This window comes from Rhinolophus ferrumequinum, chromosome 18 (assembly GCF_004115265.2).
Source record: "Rhinolophus ferrumequinum isolate MPI-CBG mRhiFer1 chromosome 18, mRhiFer1_v1.p, whole genome shotgun sequence".
NCBI lineage: Eukaryota > Metazoa > Chordata > Mammalia > Chiroptera > Rhinolophidae > Rhinolophus > Rhinolophus ferrumequinum.
In genome coordinates, this window is record NC_046301.1 from 209269 (window position 1) to 233171 (window position 23903).

The 23903-nt window shown below is 42.2% G+C and overlaps 1 protein-coding gene and 1 non-coding gene across 2 annotated transcripts in view; one reads left to right on the top strand and one right to left on the bottom strand.

Moving 5' to 3' along the window:
- Window positions 1-1522: 1522 nt before the first annotated feature.
- Window positions 1523-23903, bottom strand: part of ZGRF1 (zinc finger GRF-type containing 1) — a 62662-nt gene continuing 40281 nt past the window's right edge. Inside the window, exons 19-30 of the mRNA XM_033135539.1 lie at window positions 19857-20000; window positions 18549-18663; window positions 16760-17022; window positions 15286-15445; window positions 14595-14672; window positions 13816-13963; window positions 12979-13106; window positions 10672-10795; window positions 4962-5138; window positions 4707-4841; window positions 3744-4005; window positions 1523-3585 (exon numbers count right to left, since the gene is read on the bottom strand). Coding sequence (XP_032991430.1) covers window positions 3455-3585; window positions 3744-4005; window positions 4707-4841; window positions 4962-5138; window positions 10672-10795; window positions 12979-13106; window positions 13816-13963; window positions 14595-14672; window positions 15286-15445; window positions 16760-17022; window positions 18549-18663; window positions 19857-20000 — 1865 coding nt within the window. The 3' untranslated portion in view covers window positions 1523-3454. The remainder of the gene's footprint in view (window positions 3586-3743; window positions 4006-4706; window positions 4842-4961; window positions 5139-10671; window positions 10796-12978; window positions 13107-13815; window positions 13964-14594; window positions 14673-15285; window positions 15446-16759; window positions 17023-18548; window positions 18664-19856; window positions 20001-23903) is intronic.
- On the top strand, window positions 17878-17981 carry LOC117038619 (small nucleolar RNA U13). The gene has a single exon (XR_004425709.1). It is a non-coding gene; the product is annotated as a small nucleolar RNA U13 (small nucleolar RNA).

Here is a 23903-nt window from a genome sequence, read left to right on the forward strand (position 1 = left end):
GGGAAAGGAACCCTTTTGAATATGTCAGCATAGTCTGTTTTTAACAAGGCCTGCCACAGGGCAAACTAGCTAACAAAAACCTGTGGGAGCCTAATTGACCTGGGGAAGGGTATACCCAGTCCCAGCCCACGTTAGCCATCCTGTCCCACCTGAGGGGGAGAAACACTGGGAAACACAGTGAAGCTCACCACCCAGAGCCCTAATCACAGGCCACAGAGCGCTCCTTCCCTCACACCTCACCACATCACTGAAGGCCTCTGACCCCGGACATACATCATGTCCGCTTACCAGGCATACTGGTGCACTGGAGTCAAAAAACAGAGTTTGGAGAGACAGAGCCAGCAGCAGAACCAGACATGGCAGGGATCTGTAATTATCCAACAAGGAATTTTAAACAACTCTGAGTAATATGCTAAGGGCGTTCGTAGGTGACAGCTTCCTTATGCAGTATGCCTGGTGCATAAACCAAGCCTCATACTGCAAGGTCGACACTCACAGTTACCCTGGACTGCTGTTCACTGCACTTTGCCGGCGCCCTGAACTGACCTCATGTGATGTCAACAGGATGTCACAGTCAGGAAGGTCGTTTTCTCCAAACACTGGGGAGGGCTTGTGACACCTGAAAAGTCACAGACCAGTGAGATGTCATCTGGACACACACACATGCACAGACACGTGCACATGCACACATGTATACACACGTACACACACACATGCTCCATCTGTGCTGAAAGACCTGAGATCTTTTCATGCCTCACAATTTGTCAACCATGGGCCTTCCCCTCCAGGTACCTCCGTCCATGCATCTCCATCTCTGTCCTACTTCTCACTACCTCACCTGGTCCCAGGGTGTACCTACACCCCAAAGCCTGACACTGACACAGAGATAAGGAACCTGAGGACACAGTGACCCTGCGCTCCCAATATCACCAAGGCCACGTCAGTTCTTGGTTTATTTATAAGAACACACCCTAATAAAAACTGGTCAAAGCAGCCCGCTTTTCTTACCTCAAGAATTCCCCCAAGATTTTTCATCAGGGAGAGCTTTAGCTTGTCCCACACAGGGCAGGGCGGTGTGTAAGCAGCTCACCTACACTCCATGCCTGGGCTGACAAGTGAAACACGCTGCACACACGTGTTCCAGAAGACTGAACCAGACTGCTCACCACATAACACGGACAGCCACAGCACAGATGTGAAACCACGTCCATCACAGTTCAGCCGACAGAGTAAATGGACCCAAGTGTTTGTTTTAAAAGGAGTAATCAGTGCCCTAAAACTTCACTGAGGAAGTCTTCTGTGCTGGTTCTTTAACCCCAATGATTTTCTGATTTACACACACACACACACACACACACATCCCACTTCCACTTACTGCATTATCAGGACCAGATTCTCCTGAAAGTACAACAGTACGAAAAATCAGTAATTAAGAGACTAACAGAAGGGCTGAAAGCATCAACCTAACTTGTGTTTCAGGGTAACAGGAACTCAGAGACTGGCAGACACACAGGGTTGTATTTTTCCTTTACTTTATAATCAACTTATGCTAATATAAACCAAAAGCACAATTTGAACTAAACATACATTTCACTCATGACTAATTACAAAGCAGGCATTTCAAATCAGCGTTGAGCTCATGCTTTTAGAACAATTATTTAATTTTCAGGGTCCAGTATCTGTCAAGTAAATCACCAATTTCCACTTAAGTCTTATTCAATACAAAAAAATTGAGTTAGTACTTAGCTATTTCACAGCTGTCTTTAAATTAAACTGCCAAAAACAAGCAGCATTTGGGGTTTGCTTTGGCGTCTCCAAATCGAACACTCTTTTTGTTCCACTATTAAAGAACAATACCAGAAGTTACATTTTATTATGAAGTTTCAAGCTGGGCTTCATAATCTCAGATTTTAAACTGCAATTTTTCACAAATATTGAAATGTATATTCACAAGGATAGAGTTGGCTGCAGAGCATGAAACATTATTTTAAAATATAAACATATATTTTTAGCTATTAATACATTTTTGTTTATCAGTTTTTCTTCCAACAAGTAGCAAACTGGATCTCCTAGTAGCAAACACAGACCTTCAAAGAAAAGACAACAACCCCTGTCATCTAGTAAAATGTTTCTCTAGTAAAATGTATTTACCAGGGAACTACAGACTGCTCAAATAATAAATGATTAATAAATTGTTACGAATAAATAACAAGGCAAATTATGGGGAAGTGAGTCTGGTCGGTTGGGTCAGACAGGATTGCAGGATTTGGGCATCTGTGCAGGATTTGGGCATTATGTGCAGGATCTGGACATAATTGAAAGGAACTTACGTGCGGGTATGCAGCACAGCAGAAGCATATCAGTCGGAGCGGGCTGGGTTCTAGCCCTGCCTGCGCCTAGTTCCGGTGGATCACTTCCATTCCTGGCCCTCGGCTTCAACATTTCTAAAATGGGGAAAGCACCTGTCCTCATCACTGGGGATTAATGTCATGCTTGTGAATCCTGGAAAAAACCCAACACGCTTACCCTGTAAAGCAAAGGCAACTGATGAACAGACTAAAGCCTAGAAATTTCATTCTATTGCAATGTGATGCATAGATCTTTTCCGTAAATAAAAATCTAGAGAAATTATATGACACTGTTGTATAATTCTATCACTTCCTGAACACTAAATGGAAGACCAGTTTTAATATTGTTGCCATCTATTGTTGCGAAGGATCTAGTTGTAAAACTGGCTTCGTACTTTTGAGTGTAAAATCATGAGATTTGTTGATTGAATGGGATACTCCCAAACATTCAATCTGAGCCATCTGGCCGTCCCTCTGGAAGCTTACTGGCAGCATGTTGTCTTCAATCTAGTTGTGGAGGGCGCAGCTCACTGGCCCACGTGGGAATCGAACTGGCAACTCTGTTGTTCAGAGCTCGTGCTCTAACCAACTGAGTCATCCAACTGCCCCCCTTTTGTACTTCTTAAGTTTTATTGTGAATAGGTTTTTAGTTATAAAATGACCAGGCATTATATTTATTTTTAGAAGGTTCTGATGGAGCTGCAGCTCAGAAGGAGTGTGTTGGTGTATCTGTGTACCACGTTCTGGCAGATGAGCTTTGAGATCCACGGATTTTTGAGGTAACACTGGAAAAGCATGAAGGCTTTCCCCTTGCCCCTTGTGAAATTCATTTTCTTAGCAAACACAAGCCATAAATTTTAGAGAAAAAAAAGTATTTTCATTAGTAAAATTTCATAGTACCTTCAACATCTGCCTATCTTAAGTAATGTACCCTTCAGTGAAGAGCAAATTTTTAATATGTATTTAATATTATTTAAGTATCATAAAGCATTTTTTTCAATAACGAGGGTTTTGGGGTAATAAAAATACAAAAAATACATCATGGAAAATGAATCTGAATTTCTATAAATACAAAAAATCTATACCATGCCTTTTTGTAAATGAGATTAATCTTTACATTTGTCTTTTTCACTCTTTTTCTTCTGTTTTTCTTCTGCTTGTTTTTCAAAATAATCCCTAAGGAGGTGGTCCAGCTGTGCTTCACACTGTCTGGCATGCTGCAGTCCATCTTCCCTTCCTTAAAAAGACACAAAGCATGAGACAGCTGGATGTCCTAATGCCCCCATTGGTCAGCTCAGGGGCAAACTCAGCTGTTCCTACCTGAACCCCTCCAAGCACCAATCCAAAAGTCAGTTTTAATTCAAAATGCTTAACTGAAACGCCTTTTTATTTTACCTTCACAATGCTGGATCACACGCCCCCATAGGTGGTTTTTTCTCAGGCAGGCTAAATTGCCCACAATCAGTAAGTGCCTCCTTCCTCTGGTCAGTGCAACATTCATTCTTTTTTCTGAGTCGATGAACCCTACTTGTCGTGTCCTCACACAGGACAGAATGATGATCTCCTTTTCCGCCCCTTGGAAAGCATCTACTGTGGACACCTGCACAGCTCTCACTTCAGGCTGGTCGAAGTCCACTGCGCTGAGCAAGTGACAGAGCTGTGGAGGAAAGAGGGATGGGTCACGCAGCGCAGCGGGCACAAGCACCCTCAGTCTGACCCTTCTCACAGCAGCCACCCTACATTAACAGTGGATTTTCATTTTTTCTCATAATGTGCGTAGGTTTGGTTAGCTTCTCAAATGACAAGTAAATAACAGGACGATGATATAAACCGTGAAACACAATCAAGTGATGATTTTCCTATTCCTGGGGAACTCTTTTGGATATGCTAATTTAATTGATAAATAAACTAATAATGAAACATGAAAAATACGAAAAAATTTAAAAAGCATAAAAACTAGTTAGAAGTAACTGGCTCATGTGTACACTAATATCTGGTATCTATCTTTGATTTGCTGATAAAATGTAAAAATAATGAAAGAATATTTTGGGAAACACAGATTCATGCCATCTGTCCCCAAACACAAAGCATACACCACATGTTCTTCCCTGTAATTTGTTTATTTGCATTTGTGCCCCAACAGCTGTAAACTGAATTCAATTAAACCTTGTTAGGTTTACATTTAATTATACAGAAGAAAAGCCAGACCAGACAAAAGTCAGAATGTTTCTTTTTTAATATATTAATTACAGTCGGGAAAGTTTTTCAAGCACCAAACCAAACTATGACACATGTATCAAACACTGCAGTATAAAGTCGTAATATTTAGTATGACCCAGTCACCTATGTAGCACCAACCTTGTACATCTGGGCTTTGTATAATGTTATCACCCCAATCACAGAGCCCGCCACTCCACTCGCGATCAGTGATTGAATCAGCTTGAGTGTAAAGGCAGCTTCTGCCGCATTATGAAAGCTGCTACCTCTCTCGATCTGGAATAAAAAGCAGATCCTAATCACATTTCCCAGAAATGCTGTGGAAGGACCCCGGAAACCGCAGCACCAGCAGTAACCTCGGCCGCGCTGACGCGCACCAGTAGTGACATCACTCACCTGCTCGGCTCCTGAAACGTGGTAGAAGCACAGCGTGGGCAGCCAGGCCACGAGGGGGCCCCTCTCTGCCTCCGACACGCCGTTCCTGAGGTTTCCGGCGTAGAACAGATCATTAGCGACAGCGCTGATAGCTGGGTGACAACGGTACTGAGTTCTCAACAGAACTGGCTTGTGACCCTAAGGAATTTCAATGCAGAAAAGTAAGAAAACCGCATTTTTTTTTCCTAATGAGAAAAAAGGTAATATTTTTAAAATTTAGAAGTATTGCTTTATTGTCTCTTAGTAAGTGAATTATAAACATGACAAAATAGACTATAAATTAAAAAATTTTAAATTACTAAAAATCCTTTCATGGTAAACTACTATTATACCACAGAATTATAACATATAAAACAAGACTTATCAAGTAAGTTTGGTACCTAACAATCTACTTTCATAATCTATGTGGAGTTGGCCTAACATTCAACTGGAAAGGAATCTTTAAAAAAACTATGAAATGTTGTTGATAACTCATTTATTAACTTTTCCCCTTGGGTAGAAGCCATTTTCATTCTGAATCTTCAAATAAGTTCCCAGTTTTGTTCATGCATCATAAAGTCCCATCTACCTTAGGGCTCTTCTGGGGCATGATCTTTCTTTGCAAAGTGCTCTGTAGCACTGTTTGAACATTCTGAATAGTTATAAGGTACTCTAATAATAATACATAATAAAATGCAGGATTAATGATCATAGACAAAGTACCGTCTATAGGAGAAAAGCATGTAAGAAAAAAATCAATTCTCAGTCCGTTGAGGGCAAAGTCTGTGGATAAGTCAAAGTCAGGGGTACGTGAAACCTCCAACAGAAAGCTTTAGGTATAAAAATGCTCAAAGGGGTGGATGGGGGTGGCCAGTTAGCTCAGTTGGTTAGAGCGTGGTACTAATAACACCAAGGTTTCCCGTTGGAGCCCTGCATGGGCCACTGTGAACTGCGTCCTCCTTAAAAAAAAATAATTAAAAAAAAAAAGTAAAAATCCTCAAAAGATCATTCTTTGTAACTAGAAACAACTAACTGTTCAATGTTAGAGAAATGACTAAATTATGGTATATCCACACAATATAATACTTAGTGATTAAACATATTTATGACAACAGTGATGATTATAAAGCTATAATAACACAAGGACTGATTTATTATAATGCAAAGTTTAAAAAAGACAGGATAGAAACTATATATTTATGGGATGGTCTTGACTATGTAAAAATACATATATTTTCCCCCAGTTTTATTGAGACATAATTGACATACAACATCGTAGACTTCTAAGGTGTACAACGTGTTGATCAGATGACATATATTTGCAACATGATGACCACAGCGCCTTAGCTGACAGCCCCATCACCTTACATAATTACCCTTCTTTTCTGTGGTGGGGACATTTAAAATCTAGTTTCTTAGCAACTTTCAAGTATACGCTACAGCATTATTAACTATCAGAACCATGCTACTTTAGACTCCCAGAACTTACTCATCTTCTCATTGGAAGTCTGTACCCTTTGACCAACATATCCGCGCCTCCAGTAACCAACCACCTCTCTAACTCTCTGTTTCTATGAGTTTGGCTTTTTTAAGGTTTCACATATATATGAAGTTACACAGTATTTGTCTTTTCCTGTCTCAAGGTCCATTCATGTTGTTGCAAATAGCAGAATTACCTTCTTTTTTATGGTTGAATAATATTCCATCATATATGCCATAAAAATGCATGTATTTGGCATATGCATACACCCCTAGGATGAAAGCTGGAATGAAAAATACTAAAATATTACAAAGGGTTTTCTCCTGGGGGTAGCGAGGTTATTACAGATGTATTATTTTTCACCTTTTTACTTTTCTGTAGTTTCTACACTTTCTATAAGAAGTAATAGATATTACTTTTATTTTTTTAATTAATTCGAACCAGTTCAAATATACAGAAAAGCAAGAAAATAATATGACACCTATTTACCCACCACTCAGAATGACATCAGTATTTCATCATCTTCAGATCTCTCTTCTGTTAAGAAATAAAATGTGACGTATATAGCTAAGCCCAAACTCATCTCTCTCCTAACCCCTTCCCCAGAAAGAACCTCAATGCCTATTGCTTTCCCATGCAGTTTTGTACATTTACTACATTGGCAAGTACCTATGAATAATATATATTATTGGTGTACTTCTGAAATTCACATAAAGGGCATTTTACTGTAAGTGTCCCTTTGTACCTCACTTCTTTCAACATCTGTGGCTTTAAGAACTATCTGGATATGGGATACGTTAACTCACCGTAACTGTTTTCTGTTATTCCATTCTGTCACTAAAGCCCTTTTCAGTCTAGCCTTTACTTTCCCTTTTTAAATTCCCTGGGAATAATCTACGTCACATTTTAAGTGATGGACTGCAGACAGTGAAAGAGAAAGGGCATAACAGCACATAGTCAGCACCACTCGTGAACATGGACTACAGTTCATGCACTTGCTTACATGGCATAAATTATCATCAGGAGGATACAAGAAAGCGATGCCAAACACTTCTGGGGATAGGAGCTGAGCGGTTGGGGGACAGGAGGCGAAGTCTTTTCACTATCTCTATACTTTTTGGTTCCCCTTGAATTTTGAATATGTGACCATGTTACCTATTCAAATCTTTTTTAAGAATTTAAATAACTTTTTAAATTAAGATTTTAAAAAGCCATTCAAAAGACCTGATTCAAAAGAGGTTGGACACTGATTTATCATAGAAGGGGTAGACAGTTTTGCTTTTCAATTCAGTTACAATTAAAAACTCAAGACAAACGAGTTTGGGTCTTTAAAAAATTGTGTGCAACTCAACTCAAAACTCACTGCAACTTGAAACTCACTGTTAAGGAGGAACTTCTATATTAAGAAGGTAGAATAAAACTGCCTTGCAAAATCTATTCTCTAACATCTAAAGGAACAACAACAAAATCCCACTAAGAACAGCAGCAAATAAAAATTCAGCAGGCATGCAACAAAAAAAGGTTTACAGCCACCTCAATCCTATAAATTGTTAAAATGTGCTTGTCAGCAAAGAAACAAGACTCTAGGTGGAAGTGAGAAATACAGTACAGTAAGATTCCTAACGTCTCCAGAAGTTGCTTAACAAATGGCTCCTGAGAAGAATCCTGAAACAGGAAAGTAAACTGAACAGTTTTTAGTGGACGTGAAAGCTCTGAAGACCAAACACTGAGCTGATGGGACGTCCATCTGAGGCCCAAGAATATCCCCTCATGCTACCTAACTCTCAACTATGGCCAGTCAGCTCAGGTAAGAGAAACCAAACACCTGTGCTACAGCGCCAACTACTGACAAACAAAAGAAAGGCCTCTAATTTCCAACCTGTTCAACTCTTAGAATCAAAGTAAATAAAGCTTCACCTGATACACCAGCAGAGGAACAACTCATCAAGTAGCACGAAAAATCATGGTTACACGGTTATCACAAAAAGAAAATGACACTTCTTCGGAAACCAAACTCAAAGTCACGGAAGACTGTCATCTAACTGATAGAGAATTCAAAACCACTGTCATGATGAGATACAAGAAAACTCAGCAAGGCAGCTCAGTGAGCTCAGGAATAACACTGATGAACAGAAAGAGGACTTGACCAAAGAGATCGGAACTCTAAAAGAGGACCGAACAGAAATTCTGGAGCAGAAGGGCTCAGTAAGTCACATGAAGAAGGCATGAGAGGGCATGGAAACAGAAATGCAGAAATGGCTTGGGTTAGAGAGCGAGAACTAAGGTTCGCAAAAAGCAGCAGCTCTATGAGAGCTGTCCCGCTCCATGAGGAAGGCAAGACAGGTAAGACGCCCACAGGAAGAACAGCTGGGTCACCTCTGTGATGAACTCAATGTGTCCCCCACGCAATTCATGTGCTGAAGCCCCAGACCCCAAAGTGATGGTATTAGGAGGTGGGGTCTCTGGAAGGTGATGAGGGTTCGATGACATCATGAGGGTGGAGCCCCCATAGTTCAGTGCCCTCTCAGACACACACACACCAGAGCGCTGTCTCCACCAGGTGAGGTCACAGTGAGAAGAGGGCCCTCACCGGGGGCCAGTCAGGGCACCTTGGCCTTGGCCTCCCAGGCTCCAGAACCGTGGTACGGAACTGTTTGGTTTGTCTGTGGTGTTTTGTTGTAACACCTGAGCTAAGACACTGACAGAGAACTCAACAAGCAGAACCAAAACGAACAGAATCTCCAGTGTGAGAGAACTTCTACTACAGGATGAGTAGGTACAGAATGCTTTAAACTGAGGTAGTCTGTAGTCGATTTATAAATTTGAAGGTTATAGAAACAGTTCTTGCATCCAGAGAGAAAACAATCAATCATTACAAGGGGAAAATACGCAGTCTGGTCTATAGTCTGTGCAACTGTCCAGCAAGCCAGAATGCCATCTCCATTTAAAGGCAGTTAAGACATTGAGACATGAAAAGAACTCAGGAAAGTAGGCCTCTATAAGCCATTCTGGAAAAAACACATTTTTGATGAATCTAAGTCACTCAGATGAACGAAGAAGCTAAGTACTAAATCTCTGAAATACACAACTGATTCCAAATAACTGTACAAATTATGAATGTAGAATAAAAATAAAAGTGATGTAACCAAGAAAATAGGAGGCGACAAGAAAGGGGGGGAAAGCACGAGAGCACGAATATCTCTGCCTGTTAAAGCAGAGCCATCAATCCATTCCATCTGAAACCTCTTGTGACAGGGAGCTTTTAGGAAATAATATCTCTTAGAGTGAAGAACTATTTATTTGAGATTTAATAATTCTTTAGGTTCACTTCAGTTTTTCTTCCTTTGTTAACAAAGTACAGATTACTGAAAGTTTAAACAGCAAAATAACTGCTTAAATGCAATTTAAACTAGCAATGATGAAGAATTTTTTTTTTTTTTGCCAAAAGATTTTTAAAAATTCTTTTGGCTATAACACTTTAATCTTCTGTTTATAAAAATGGCATGATTTAGATTATTGCATCAAAATAACCGTAATGATGAAGAGATAAGCAGATGTGGCGTATACACATAGATTGTCCAGCCATAAAGAGTAATGAGCGCATACAGACAGGAAATAGAAGAGAGGGCTCAGAAATAAACTCTCACACGTCAATTGCTTTTGACAAGGTGCCAAGACCACTCGACAGGAAAGTGGATATTTGCATGGAAAAGAATGAAGCTGGACCCTTACCACACACCACACACAGAATGTTCTGGAAAGGGACAGATGTGGTGGTTGCAAGACACTGGGGATGTACTAATTGCCAGAACTGTTCCCGTTAAGATGAACAGTTAAGATGGTTAATTTTATGTTACGTGAATATTGCCTCAATTTAAAAATATGTTAATAATTAATTTAAAAACTTCCAAGTGAAGCAGAGCTTGACAAAGGAGGGCATGGACAATAGAGACATTACAGGTTTTCTTGGTTTTAGAGCAAAAGCAATATGCGTACTATCTACTACTGAAATGCACAGGGAAAAGATTCATTTTACAAAGAGGCACTACAATGACAGGGTTCTACTTATATTTGAGATGAGTACTTTCTAAACTCCAATTAAAATTACTTTTTAGTTTTTTAGACAGGGACCAGTCTTCCAACATTTGCATTTTCCATCAACCTACAAGTTATAATCAATACACGATAACGGTATGAACCTAGCGATAGTACCATTAAGCAAAGTCGATCAAACAGCGTTTGTTCCAGTCCGTTCTCATGAGCCGCTTCAGAAGCCTGGATAGTAGGCGGAAGCTGTTTGGGGTCTCCAACAAGAATCAGCTTTTCACACTCAAACCTAAACACAGAATTCCAGAAATTAATCTCGGCGGTGGGAAAAGCATGCACTGACATTCTCTACACCATTTTCTAAAATGTATTTCCGAGAAGTCACACACCATGAAGTGTTCTGAGAAGTGACAAGGCTTACAAGTGCCAACAAATGGATTAAAAGGCTTTGAAAAGTCATGCAGTAAAGAATCCGTTCTATAACTTTATTGTTTCCACAGAAAGCCTATTAAGAGTCCCCTGCCTCTGCATGACTTAGTATTCACAGAACACACTGTCAGAAGCAATGACTTTTGGAATCTAAAAATGTACACTTCGAAGCTTTCTTAGAAGTCGTTTGGCTTACACTCTTGCTTCGGAGATGAAGTAAATTAGGCTCTCAGGGGCTAAATATCTTTCTAAGTAGGAGAAGGATAGAGTGGGAGAACACCCAAGTTTTGTAAAAAAAACCTGCCATACTGTAATTTATAAGAAACACATATTTGGTCATTCAGATGACCAAAATCTATTTGTCGTATATATTTGGTCTTTATCCCGTTTCTGGCTCATAGCTCTGGAAACTCTCGGAGAGTAAGGAAACTGCCTTTGGTCCTGTGAATGAGGTGACTTTTGGACACAGGTAAGGATGGGGGCTGGATGCCAGGGGAACCCACCACGTGAGTAAAGGGTTGGGACTTTCCCTCCCACCCCTGAGCTTCCGGTGGGCGGGGGGGGGGGGGGGAGGGTGGGCTGGAGGCTGAATGAGTCAGCATCTGAGTTCATCACTGCTGCCTGTGTGATGAAGCCTCCAGAGAAACCCAAAAGGACGGGTTCCGGGGGGTTCCAGGGTGGTGACCGTGTGGAGATGGGAGAGTGGTGTCTGGAGAGGGCACTGAGGCCACGTACCCCTTCCCACACACCTGGTCCAATGCACCTGTCTCTTCCATCTGGCTGTCCTGAGTTACATCCTTTCACAATAAGCCGGTGACCGTAGGTGATGTTTTCTCTGAGTTCCGTGAGCTGCTCTAGGAAGTGAAGGGAGCCCAAGGAGGGGGTCGTGGGGACCCTGATTGACAGTCAGTGGGGCAAGAGTGCAGGTGACACTGTGGACTTGGGATTGGCATCTGAGTGGGAGGGGTCGTTGGAACCTCCCACGTGTACCCAGGTGGTCAGAAGCACAGGTAAAGAGCCTGGGCTGGCGGCTGGAGTCCAAAGTGTGTGTTTGGGGGTGAGGTGTGGTCTGGTCGGACCATACCCTTAACCCATGGGGTCTGGTGCTGTCTGTGGGTGGGTAGTGCCAGACGTGAGTTGACTTCTTGGACACCCAGCTGGTGTTCCGAGAACTGTTTATGGGTGTACTCCCCCACCCCACACTGGAATTAGGTCCAGGAATTCCTATTTGAAAAACCTCATGCAAACTGCAGCTCTACTATATTGTGTGGACACAGCCAGCTGCTGGATCTTTCCAAGCTTCAGCATCTGTATCAGTGACTTGGCTGTGACAGAGCCTCGCATGGCTGCATCTGTCTGTCATGTGTCCCGTGTAAGAGTGAAACCCCTGCCCTCCATGCAGGGCTGTCAAGGTCCCCCGACCCGGCCCCTGACCAGGCTCACCAGCTGTCCCGTGTAAACACTGAGAGCCCCACCATGCAGGGACCCACCAAGCCCAGGCTCAGCCATGACGTGGACCCTGCTCCTTGTCACCTGGTGAAAGGCCAAGTGAGTCCAAGTCTAGCACTCTTCCCCCCACCTTAGGATTCTCCAATAAGACTGCACGGACTTCTACATTTTAACACAGATTTTCATTTTCAACTTACTTTTCTTTATATACTTTATATCCTTTCATAATCTAAAACTTATTTTCAGAAACTAAACACATGAAGGTAAGGCAACTGAAGAACATTCTTCAGTAGAGTTGGGTTCTCAAACTATGGCTAGAGAGGAACCTTTCGTCCAGTTAGAAACCTGAAAGGTTCTAGAAGAATCGTAGCATGACAGCTGTCAAGGCTTTGAGGATCATGTGACCCAGGCATCTCAACCGTGATCTAACAAAATTTCCCTCTGCGTTCTTTTAAAAAATCAGCTTAGGGGGTGCGGGGGGGGGGGAAAAAAAAAATCAGCTTAGCACTTGACTTGCTAAGTTCGGTACAAGGTGGAACTGCGTTAGTGTTGGGAGTGGCTGTGGCAGCTGCGTGCCCTGTGCAGGGGCCTTACCTTGCGATGGGGAGGAGGGCGGTGGGTTCCGTCATCTGGCTGCATTCGTCCAGCACAACTACAGGAAACTTAAGGTCGTTCATGCACGGGAACGGGCAGGCTGCACAGGTGACTCCAACAACGCGAACCTGTTACAAGAAGACCGTTAGTAGTTACCAGCTATTTAAAACAACAAGAGGGCACACTTACCAAAGGCCTTGCAGGCTAAAATCAGAAACAAGCTAGTCTTAATTCCTGACAAACAGAAATCGTAGGTCACTTTATTGCCATGTTTTCCTTATTCCCACGTAAGAAATGGAAATCACAGAATATGGGTTACTTACACCACAGCCCATTAATATGGAGAAAAGGCACATTTGACATTCAGAAGGAAGGAATGATAATATCCAGATTTTAAAACTACCAGGGGTAACGTACATACTTCTTCCTTCCAGATGACGCTGGATAAACACAACGCAGGCCAAAGCTCTCGCAAAGTGCGCTGAACGTGCTACCAAAGTACTTGGCATGGCCTTCCAGCGCATGTGCACTGACGCCAGGGAAAGTGGCTGCTACCTCGCACAGCTGCGTCATAGCGCACGCACCACCTGCGTCATAGCGCACGCACCAGCTACGTCATAGCGCACGCACCAGCTACGTCATAGCGCACGCACTGCAGCCTGTACGTTTCCCTGAGTCTTACAAGACTTGTGTATCATACCAGAATACCACTGATCTGCCGCAAAAAGCCTGATAAAAGCCAATGTTCTTCTCTGGTACTCACTATAAACAAGGGGAAAATCGACAGGTTTTCTAACTGGACGTGCTGTTGGCGGGGTGGAAGTTGGACCCCCTCACCTGCTTCAGCAGGGTCCTATTGGTCCCCAGTTTATGCTGCTCGATACTTTTTCTCACATAGACTCTTTCCATAGGAGTCAGGTCTTCTTTCATTAGTGCATGTAGTTCTTTTAATTGTTCACTTGCATTTTCTGAGCCAGCATGCAGACTAAGAAAATGAAATACATAAAAGGGGCGGCCAGTTAGCTCAGTTGGTTAGAGCGCGGTGCTCTTAACAAGGTTGTCCATTGGATCCCTGCATGGGCCATGTGAGCTGCGCCCTCCACAACTAGATTGAAACAACTACATGACTTAGAGCTGATGGGTCCTGGAAAAATACACTTAAAAAAAGGAAATACATAAAAGAATGCCCCTCTTTATTCCATTTTCATAACACCACAAAAAAGTTAAGTACAGATTTTCTAAGTTAACCAAGATAAGGCTTTCTCCACTCTTCTTCAAAAACCTAATTTAATGGCGGCCGGATGGCTCAGTTGGTTAGAGCGCCAGCTCTCAACAACAAGGCTGGTGGTTCAATTCCCGCATGAGATGGTGGGCTGCAAACCCTGCAACTAAAGACTGAAAAACAGCAACTGGACTTGGAGCAGAGCTGTGCGCCCTACAACTAGATTGAAGAACAAAGACTTGGAGCTGATAGGCCCTGGAGAAACACACTGTTCTCCAATATTCCCCAATAAAAATTAAAAACAAACAAACAAAAAACCTAATTTAAGGTAAGACACATAAAATTATTATACTTCTGTGAACCTTCTGTGACTTTTGGAATTTAGGATTCTTACCTGTAAGGTAAAACTGGCTTGGCAATCTTCCTGACACTCCCAACTCTGACAAATTTTTCAAACCCAAGACTGAGAAGCCTGTAAAGCAAACAAGGTAAACAGATTCTGATTATTTAGAAAGAAGAACATAAAACAAAGTTTCATATACTATTTATGTTATCAAAATTAATTTTGTATAACAGTGTATTTTATAGTTATAAAATTGAATGTGAAGTGCTTAAACTCAAAGTAAATGCAGTGCAGCTGAGGGTATAATGTACTTATTCTATAGAGAACTGTAAAACACAGATTGTCTTCTGTTGAGGGCCCATTACATGTTACTAAAATATCGATGTTAGTATTTATCACAAATAAAATTGCCCCTCGAGACATAACAATACGGAGAGCAATAGCTACCATATATTTAGCATAGAAATTTATGCGTATTAGAAAGAGTGTGGCTCTTTATCTAATAGTAATTACAGCTCTGCAAGATACATCATCTTAGAGATGAGGATACCAAAAGGCAGGCGGGAGTCAGCCATTCCTGAGACCTGGCGAGTCTGGCTGACCCCACCCCATCTGTGATCACAGGCACACTGCCCAAGGACACATTGAGCAGGCAGCTCAATGTGAAGTACGTGGTCCTCTGAAGCATCAGCCACTGCAATAAACCTAACCCATGAGCTACTGAAACGCTTGTCACTCCTACCCGAGAAGGACTCTGTCAACAGCTACGTTAGTGGAAGAAGAGATCAGAACCTTCCAAGGTCTTGAATTTCCAACTGTAGGAGCTTCACTCTTTTCAAACAGCTGCACAAAAAACAAAATCACCACCGCCAGCAAATAACTCTTTCCTGCTCCAAAAACACCTAATTATTTTGAAGGGGAAAAAAAAATAAAGGCAGTATCATAAATTTCTGAAAGAGCAAGAAATACTTTCCCATCTATATCCCTCTCCTTCATTTAACTAATCTATTCAAAAACAGTAACTGGGTGTCCACAACTGCTAAGCACCAGGATAAATAGGTAAATAACCAAAGGCCTCCACACTTAATGAGACCAGCGTGTACTCAGGAAGACAGACCAGTAAAGGAACAATAATATAGTAGCGTGGTGGGGGAAGGTGGAGTGGGTAACGCGGTGAAGTACGTGATGATGGAAGGAGCGCCTTCCAGCAGCGAGCACACAGGTATGAAACATAATCTTGTGCACCTAGAAATTACACCGTCACCCCAGTAAATTAATAAGAAGTAATGATAACATGGTAAGCTCTTCAGAGAGAGAACACTGCTCTCCGCCCTGGTGGAGATGGGATGCTTCCTAAAAATAACCAGTAGCAGAGCTAAGTCTCGGAATAAGATGCCGAGGCTGCTCAGAAGGGGTCCTTCTAGGCAGCAGCAGTGAGGCACGGAGCTGCTGAGGGTTTCCACGCAGCCTGTGACAAAACAAGCAAGGGGTGCCTCACAAGAGTTCTCCCGCTGGGCCTAAAAGACTGATTTCAGTCCTAAAGGCGCAGGAAAGTCACTGAAGGTATAAGCAGTGGAACTGACTTGGTCAGATTGTTTTAGAAAAACTCCTTCAGTGAAAATCTAAAGAAATGTAAAAGTAAAGTGGGTTCCATTACAAGCACTGGGACAATCATATCACCCACACGCCAGCCTACGGAGTGCCTCACAGGTGCTGGGACCGGCCCAAGGCTTCACCTGTGTGAGCCCAGGTAAACCCGTAGCCCCAGGCAACAGGCACCGCTATGAAGCCTACCTTACAGAGCAGGAAATTAAAGCAGATGCGTGGCTGCCCAAGATCACAGAGCTGGTAAATAATAGACAGGACACAAATCCTGAATTCCAGCTCTGGAGCCCACATTCACCCAGCAGGGGAAGGGCTCGGAGGAGGTAGGTGTGGAGGGGGCCGGGCTAGAAGGTGTGGGGAGGGGCTAGAAGTAAGGTGTGGAGCGGGCAGGGACAGGGGCGGGGCTAGGAGAAGGAAAGTGTGGAGGGCGCCGTGGAGGATGGAAGGCGAGCTGACTAGAGGTTTCACAGCAGGTCGCGCTCATCCGAGCAGGTGCCGCCGCTGGACAGCGGTGCGCACTGTCCCTACCCAATGCGGACCATCCGCGCTGTTACCAAAGTGGGAAGTCAGAGAGTGACAGACACCCACGAAGCCGCCTCCCCGCTTCTCACCCTGGATGACTGTGATAGGGGGCACTCGCGTGGGCGGCCCGCTCTTGTCTTCGGCACTGTCGTGGGATGCCATCATGTGGGCAATCTGGGTCAGAGCGGCGGCTTGGTCCAAATTTAGGGTGTGTGCTCGAATTAACTCACGAGCTATCTGCAATGTCGCTCCTAGGCTGAGTACTTCCAGGTTTGTGTGGATAGTTGACAAGGCTGGTGGGATAAACTTTCTCTTACTGACTCTCTTGTTGCTGACTGTAGCTGACGAAGACCTAGTAAAGGGCAGCAAATGAAGAAAATGAGGAGCTTTTGAAACAGGTGAGTAGACCTGTTCATAACTTTACCATCACTTTATAAGCATCACAGAGAACCTTTTTTTGGTGACACACCTGTCTAATACCCTAATTTGGAGAAGGGTGGGAGAGAAGGGAACCGCCCTTGATGAATACCTACTCGGAGGGAACACTAAGCATTTTACATGTTATTTGATGTAATCGTCACAACAACACTAGGAAGTAATTTACCCAAATAGAGATACAGAAGATATAAACCCTTTTCCCCCAAAACACACAGCTAAGAAGTGGTATACTGACATTAAAGCCCATGCTCTAGTATACAAAGCTGGCTTAGACAATTAATATAGCCTCTGTTTTAAGTAAAACGTTGATAAATTATTTTTATTTCTATAAAGACGGAATTTATTTCAAAATAGAAAAATAACATAATGGAATTATATGGATTTTTGTCACGTAGGACTTCACTGTGGTGAGAAAAATGAAACACTACCAGATAGATCATAACATTCCAAATTAGAAACTACACCTTTTCTGTCATTTTAATGAGTTTAGTAAAATACCACTTCCAATTTTTTAAGAGGTGGCATGGTATTTGAGAAATTAAAAATGAGATGCAGGTTATGTCAAGAATAAAATTAATATCAATATATGTACTGGACTCAAACTGTAAAATTATGATTTAAAATTTTTAATTGAATAAATTTGACATATGACACTAAGGTATACAACATGATACTTTGATATTGTAAAATGATTCTTCTAAATGTTGAATAATTTGTGGCATAAACATATGGATGAATAAAAAAGTCAACACTCAAAAGATCCTTAAGGATCCTTTTGTAGTTCGTAAGTGTGATGATTAGGTGGTCACGCTTTTGCGTGAGATGTGCCTCCCACAAACTTTGTTACGACATCGGCACATTACCCGTCTGACGTGAAAGAGAAAAAGAAAAAAAGAAAAAAAAAAACGATCCTTAAGAAATGTTCCGGGATCAAATATACGGTGATGGAAGGAGAACTGACTCTGCGTGGTGAACACATAATGTGATTTATAGATGATGTAATACAGCACTGTACATCTGAAATCTATGTAACTTTACTAACAATTGTCACCCCAATAAAGTTTAATTTAAAAAAAATTAAATAAATAAACATATTTCCTAAACACAAAAGAGGCATGTAAACAATATCTCCTTTAAACAAATAAGTAAATAAAATAACATTAAAATTAAAAAGAAATGTTCCCTGACAAAGGGAAAAAATCTGCAGTAACATTTACTAGCCCCAACCACAAAAAATAAATAAATGATGGATTGGTGAATGGACGGACTGATGAGAAATGATACATAGTTCCCTTTCACTTTTTATTTTCAATGACCGACACAGTAATCTCACGGTCTCTGAGAGGTAACTGAAACTGTGTTGACGACATTTACGTGATGTGCATTTAGTGCACTTTCACAGTCACGGGTAATCGCTGCTTCTGAACAGCCAGGACTTACAGTGTCAGCAGGTGCCATGTGAGAGGCAGGGTGGCTGGATTAAAGTGGTCCTCAATGTTCTTCAAAGTGGTCAGCTCTGTGCTGGCATTACAGACCAACAAGGCATGTACCACTGCTGCAGAGGAGGCAGAAAACGAAATTCCATGTAAGACAGGCCATAAGCAACTCTATTAAATGTCCATGTGACTCAGGTTAGTCACTCCTGCAACGTGAACCCTGAGGGCTTGCAGGGGTCCTTTCACTTGGTAAACCACGCCGCCATCTGCTCCATCACACTTCACAGACGGGTCCCCCAGGCTCTGCAGCCCAAGTCAAATCTGGACTCCACACACCAGCTGGTGGATAAGAGCGGCTGTGAGTCAAGCTTGGTGACACTGCCTGCAGCTGGCAGCCCCCCCTACAGTTGGCATACCACATGTGCCTGCAGTGGGACCTGTGTAGCTTCTGGACATTTTCTTGCATGTCTTCCTCAATAATTTTATGGAAATACATGGAAAGCAGAAAGCTAGAATGCTGATATTGGTGAGGAAACAAGTGCAACTAACATGAAAAGACGCATCGAAAGTGACAAACGCTCCCTTAACTGGGGTTACTGGACTCAAGCTGGTTGACTAGGTTTACTAGGCTCTGACAGAAAAATATCAAATTAAGAACATATAATACTTGAATGAGTCATTAAATGCTGTGTATAAGTGGTTATGGACCAAATTTGAGCAGGAGAAGTTCCTCCCGACATCGAAACGCACGGAGAGGCCCACGCGTTCCCAGGGCGGACGGGGCTCAGCTTCCTTTACTGAGAGAAAAACGAGCCGCAGCCTACTGTCTTCCTGAGAACTTCCCGAGGCAGACGATAAAACACCCTCGGAACAAAAAACACACTGTCCTTCCTGCTCAGCTGCTCGCAAAATCTCTTGTAAAATCTGTGAAACCTTTTCGGTGTAAAAATAAACAGATTGATTACTAAATGCACCCTATTAGAATAAAAACCAAGAGAATCGAATAAACTAAGACAATTAGAACTTGATACAAAACATTATTTGAAAAAGTTCTTACATGTTTAATATTTGTATTTTAAAAAATCAGGCATATGCCGTGTAGAATTCAACTTTAACAAAATACCTGAGTGAGGGGCTCAAGATTTTGTTGCTAGCCCTCTGGGACTTGCACTGCAGAAATATTCCTATATTCAGTTTCCACACGCACCGTCAGGAACACACTGTACACAATGTGGGAAGGAGGGGTGGGTGCCTTCGTGGGCCTCTGACGTTCGTATTTAGTATGCATGAAACCGGCCATGGTGACACTTACTGTTGGTGGGCCAGTTAGAGGGGCAGTAGCCTCGCAGAGGCAGTATCTCCAGCTCATTGGTAGATGACGGTCCAAAGAAGGCACTGCAAGCGATGAAAGTGTCCAGTTCAAAGTCAAGGGTTTTAGAGACCACCCAAAGGTCATCTGGAAAAACAGACATTTGGCAAAGGGCTCAGTGTATGCTCAATCCAAGGCTATTTTGAATTCTTTACGTGCTTAGTCCTACATTATTTCTCAGAAAACATTATTTCTCTTTGTTTCTGAGAAATATCTGCAAGATTCCATCCAAACTAAGACGACCTGTAGAGAAAACATTGCATTTCCACGTTTTTAATTGGACTACTTTTATTTTATACTTATGAAAAACAGAGTAAACAAAGCAAAGACAACACCTAACTCACCTTTCTCTTATAAAATGGCTTCTAGCTACGCCAGCCTTTCCAAGGTGGGCTCCGGACATGTTTGGTTGCCACGCTCAGACAAAGCCAGCAATGCGTGGGTCCAGCCCAGGTTCCCTTAGTAGGCCTGACGCTCTGGGTGAAAGACGGGCCTGCTTTCTCTGCATAATGTGCCTACCCACCTCCACAGCACACTGAGCCCGCGGAGCCAGCAGGCGACTTCCCACAGCACCTGGGTACCGTGTGCCCCGCCAGTTGAGTTTACACTTACAAAGTGTCAACTGTATTGGTTCTAAAACGTATTTACAGCAGCTGTGTCTGTTATTATATAATTCAATCATGGGGTATTGGAACCATTATGAGCATGAAGAAAAAATTGTTTTAAGAAAAACAACAATTTAGAAAGACGTAATTAAAAAAAAAAGCTCAAAACACAAAAAACTGCTCTGACTCAAGTACAGATGAGATAAATGTAAAAGACAAGAAAAGAGATTTAAAAAAATTCAAACCATTCTCCACTTAGATTGCTTCACAAGTGTCTTTAAGTTCTTGGTCCATGTTTACCAATTTGAAATGGTACATCTTTATGGGCAGTGCCTATGTGGGGATTGTTATCAAAAGAAAAGTGCAAAAGATCTCTAGTCAAAACCCACATTCTAAACAAAAGCCTGGACTCTTAGTCAAAAGATCAGTAAATAAAAATATATTCACATATTTTAAGTTGAAATGTTCATATTTATTTGCATTACTTTTTATAATCCCTGACTTTGAACAACTTTTCAAGTTAACTGAGCAACCATGAACTCACCTGCATCAGAAAGGACAGTTCCGCGGGCTCCAATCCCATCTGGAAAGCCCAGTGCACATCAATGTATTAAGGCTCCCAAAACTCTTGGATTATTAGGTTATGTGTTTAACACAGCACTTTCCCAATTGGTTTAGCCACAGAACCTATTTTGTTTACCCTAACTCTTACCAGTACCCCCATAAACTATTGTTTTAGGAAATATGTTTAGGAAAGTAATTTAGAAAAAGCTGATCTATATTATAGTATAGCTTATACCTGATTTATTTAAAAATATTTGCCAATTGAGGTAACGTTTTAAACAATGTATTCCCATTTGCGAATATTTATTTTATTCAACATTCATCACAATTTGTGAAAATATCTCTAATTCCAAGTAGTTGACAGGAAAATTCATTTATCTCCCTTTCTTCCTACATCCCACTGAAATGACAGAAGAAGAGAAGTCAACCCAGTGCAGTGCTTGTGGACAAAGGAAATGGGAAAAGGAGGATGATAAAATCCCACACAGCTGGGAGACTACTAATCCTTTACAGATGACAGAAAGGCATTCTGGGGGGTAAAAAAAAGAACGAATTTTCCCAGTGAACTCCCAGCAAATCCCACTCTTGCCAACCACAGGAGGAAGAACGGTGGGAGTGGGGCAGGTGGGTCAGTGACCGGTGAGGCGACAAGCCAACACTCGTGAGCAGCCGACTCCAGCCTTACGCTGAGACTGAGCCTGGGAGACAGCAGGGACTGAGCGGAAGGAAGGGGAGGCAGCCACACAACTACAGAGCCACGGACAGAGCAACAGGTCAGTCCACGAAGTCTCGGATCTACGGGAATCGGGTCACAGGTAAAACATAATAATCTCTGTTATTTCTGGGTCAACAGACACTTTGGAAGTCAGACTGGTACTATTACCGTGTTTCCCTGAAAATAAGACCTAGCTGGACCATCAGCTCTAATGTGTCTTTTGGGGCAAAAATTAATATGACCTGGTATATTATATTTGATATCATATTATATACTATGTTATATTATATTATATTATGTTATATTATATTATACCTGGTCTTATAATAAAATAAAAGCGGGTCTTACACTGATTTTTGCTGTAAAAGACGCATTAGAGGATGGGCCTGGTGGCTCAGGTGGTTAGAGCTCGTGCTCCTAACTCCAAAGGCTGCCCGTTCGATTCCCACATGGGCCAGTGGGCTCTCAACCACAAGGTTGCCCCCGCAAGGGATGGTGGGCAGCACCCCCTGCAACTAGCAACAGCAACTGGACCTGGAGCTGAGCTGCTCTCTCCACAACTAAGACTGAAAGGACAAAAACTTGAAGCTGAACGGCACCCTCCACAACCAAGACTGAAAGGACAACAACTTGACTTGGAAAAAAAGTCCTGGAAGTACACACTGTTCCCCAATAAAGAACTGTTCCCCTTCCCAATAAAATCTTTAAAAAAAAAAAAAAAAAAGACACATTAGAGCTGATTGTTCGGTGAGGTCTTATTTTCAGGGAAACAAGGTACTGTCACCACTTTACAGGCGAAGGAAGACGGAGGCCCATAGAACTAGAGTAAGTCAGCCACACAAAGGCTGGAAAGCGGCAGCTCTGGTACTGAACACAAGCCCATGAGCTCCCTGCAGCTGCCCAGACCGGGGCCACCCTCCCCAGAGGCACTGCCAGGGAGCACAGCGGATGCCACCAGGGGAAATTAGTCCTTGGCCAAAGTAATGAGACATTTAAGGGACACAAAGACTTCAAAACAAAAACATACTGGATTACAGAGTTCTTCTACAGGAAAGGAAACACCAGAACAGATGGACAAAGAATGCAAATTCAGCCTGGCAAAGAGATTCACTGAGGTAAGGAAAGACAGCAGCAATGCAAATTCACAGCGAGAAAATATGAAAAGAAATGAACAAATATTATTTGGAAAAATATGGTATTTGAAAAAAAGTTGTAATTTATGGGATAAAGAGCAGAGTGGATACATTTGAAAAATATGCAATTTAGAAGGATATCTCCCTGAAAGAAGGACAAAAACTCAGAAAATACAAAGGAAACGTGAAGAGATTTAGAGGAGTCAGGATTTAGAGAATATATTCAGAAGTGTTAATATCTGAATAATAAAAATCCTAGAGAGAGATAAAAAGAAAGGGTAAGATTATCTAAAGAAATAATGGAGATCAATTTCCGAATTAAAAAAAAAACAATACACTGGGGCCAGCCCGGTGGCTCAGGGGGTTAGAGCTCCATGCTCCTAACTCTGAAGGCTGCCAGTTCGATTCCCACATGGGCCAGTGGGCTCTCAACCTCAAGATTGCAGGTTCGATTCCTCGAGTTCCACAAGGGATGGTGGGCAGCGACCCCTGCAACTAAAGATTGAACATGGCACATTGATCTGAGCTGCCACTGAGCTCCTAGATGGCTCAGTTGGTTGGAGCATGTCCTCTCAACCACAAGGTTGCCAGTTCGACTCCCACAAGGGATGTTGGGCTGGGCCCCTGCAACTAGCAATGGCAACTGGACCTAGAGCTGAGCTGTCCTCAGCTAAGACTGAAAGGACAACAACTTGACTTGGAAAAAAGTCCTGGAAGTACACACTGTTCCCCAATAAAGTCCTATTCCCCTTCCCCAATAAAAAAGAAAAAAAATCTTAAAAAAAAACACCAAAAAAACAATTCACAATGCGTATGTCAACCAATGATCATGCTGTACGCCTTAAACTTATACAGAGAACTGGGGGAAAGAATAGAAATGTTCCCTGACAGAGGGAAAAAATCTGCAGTAACATTTACTAGCCCCTACCACATGCACATGCACACACGCGCATGTGCACACACACACACAGAC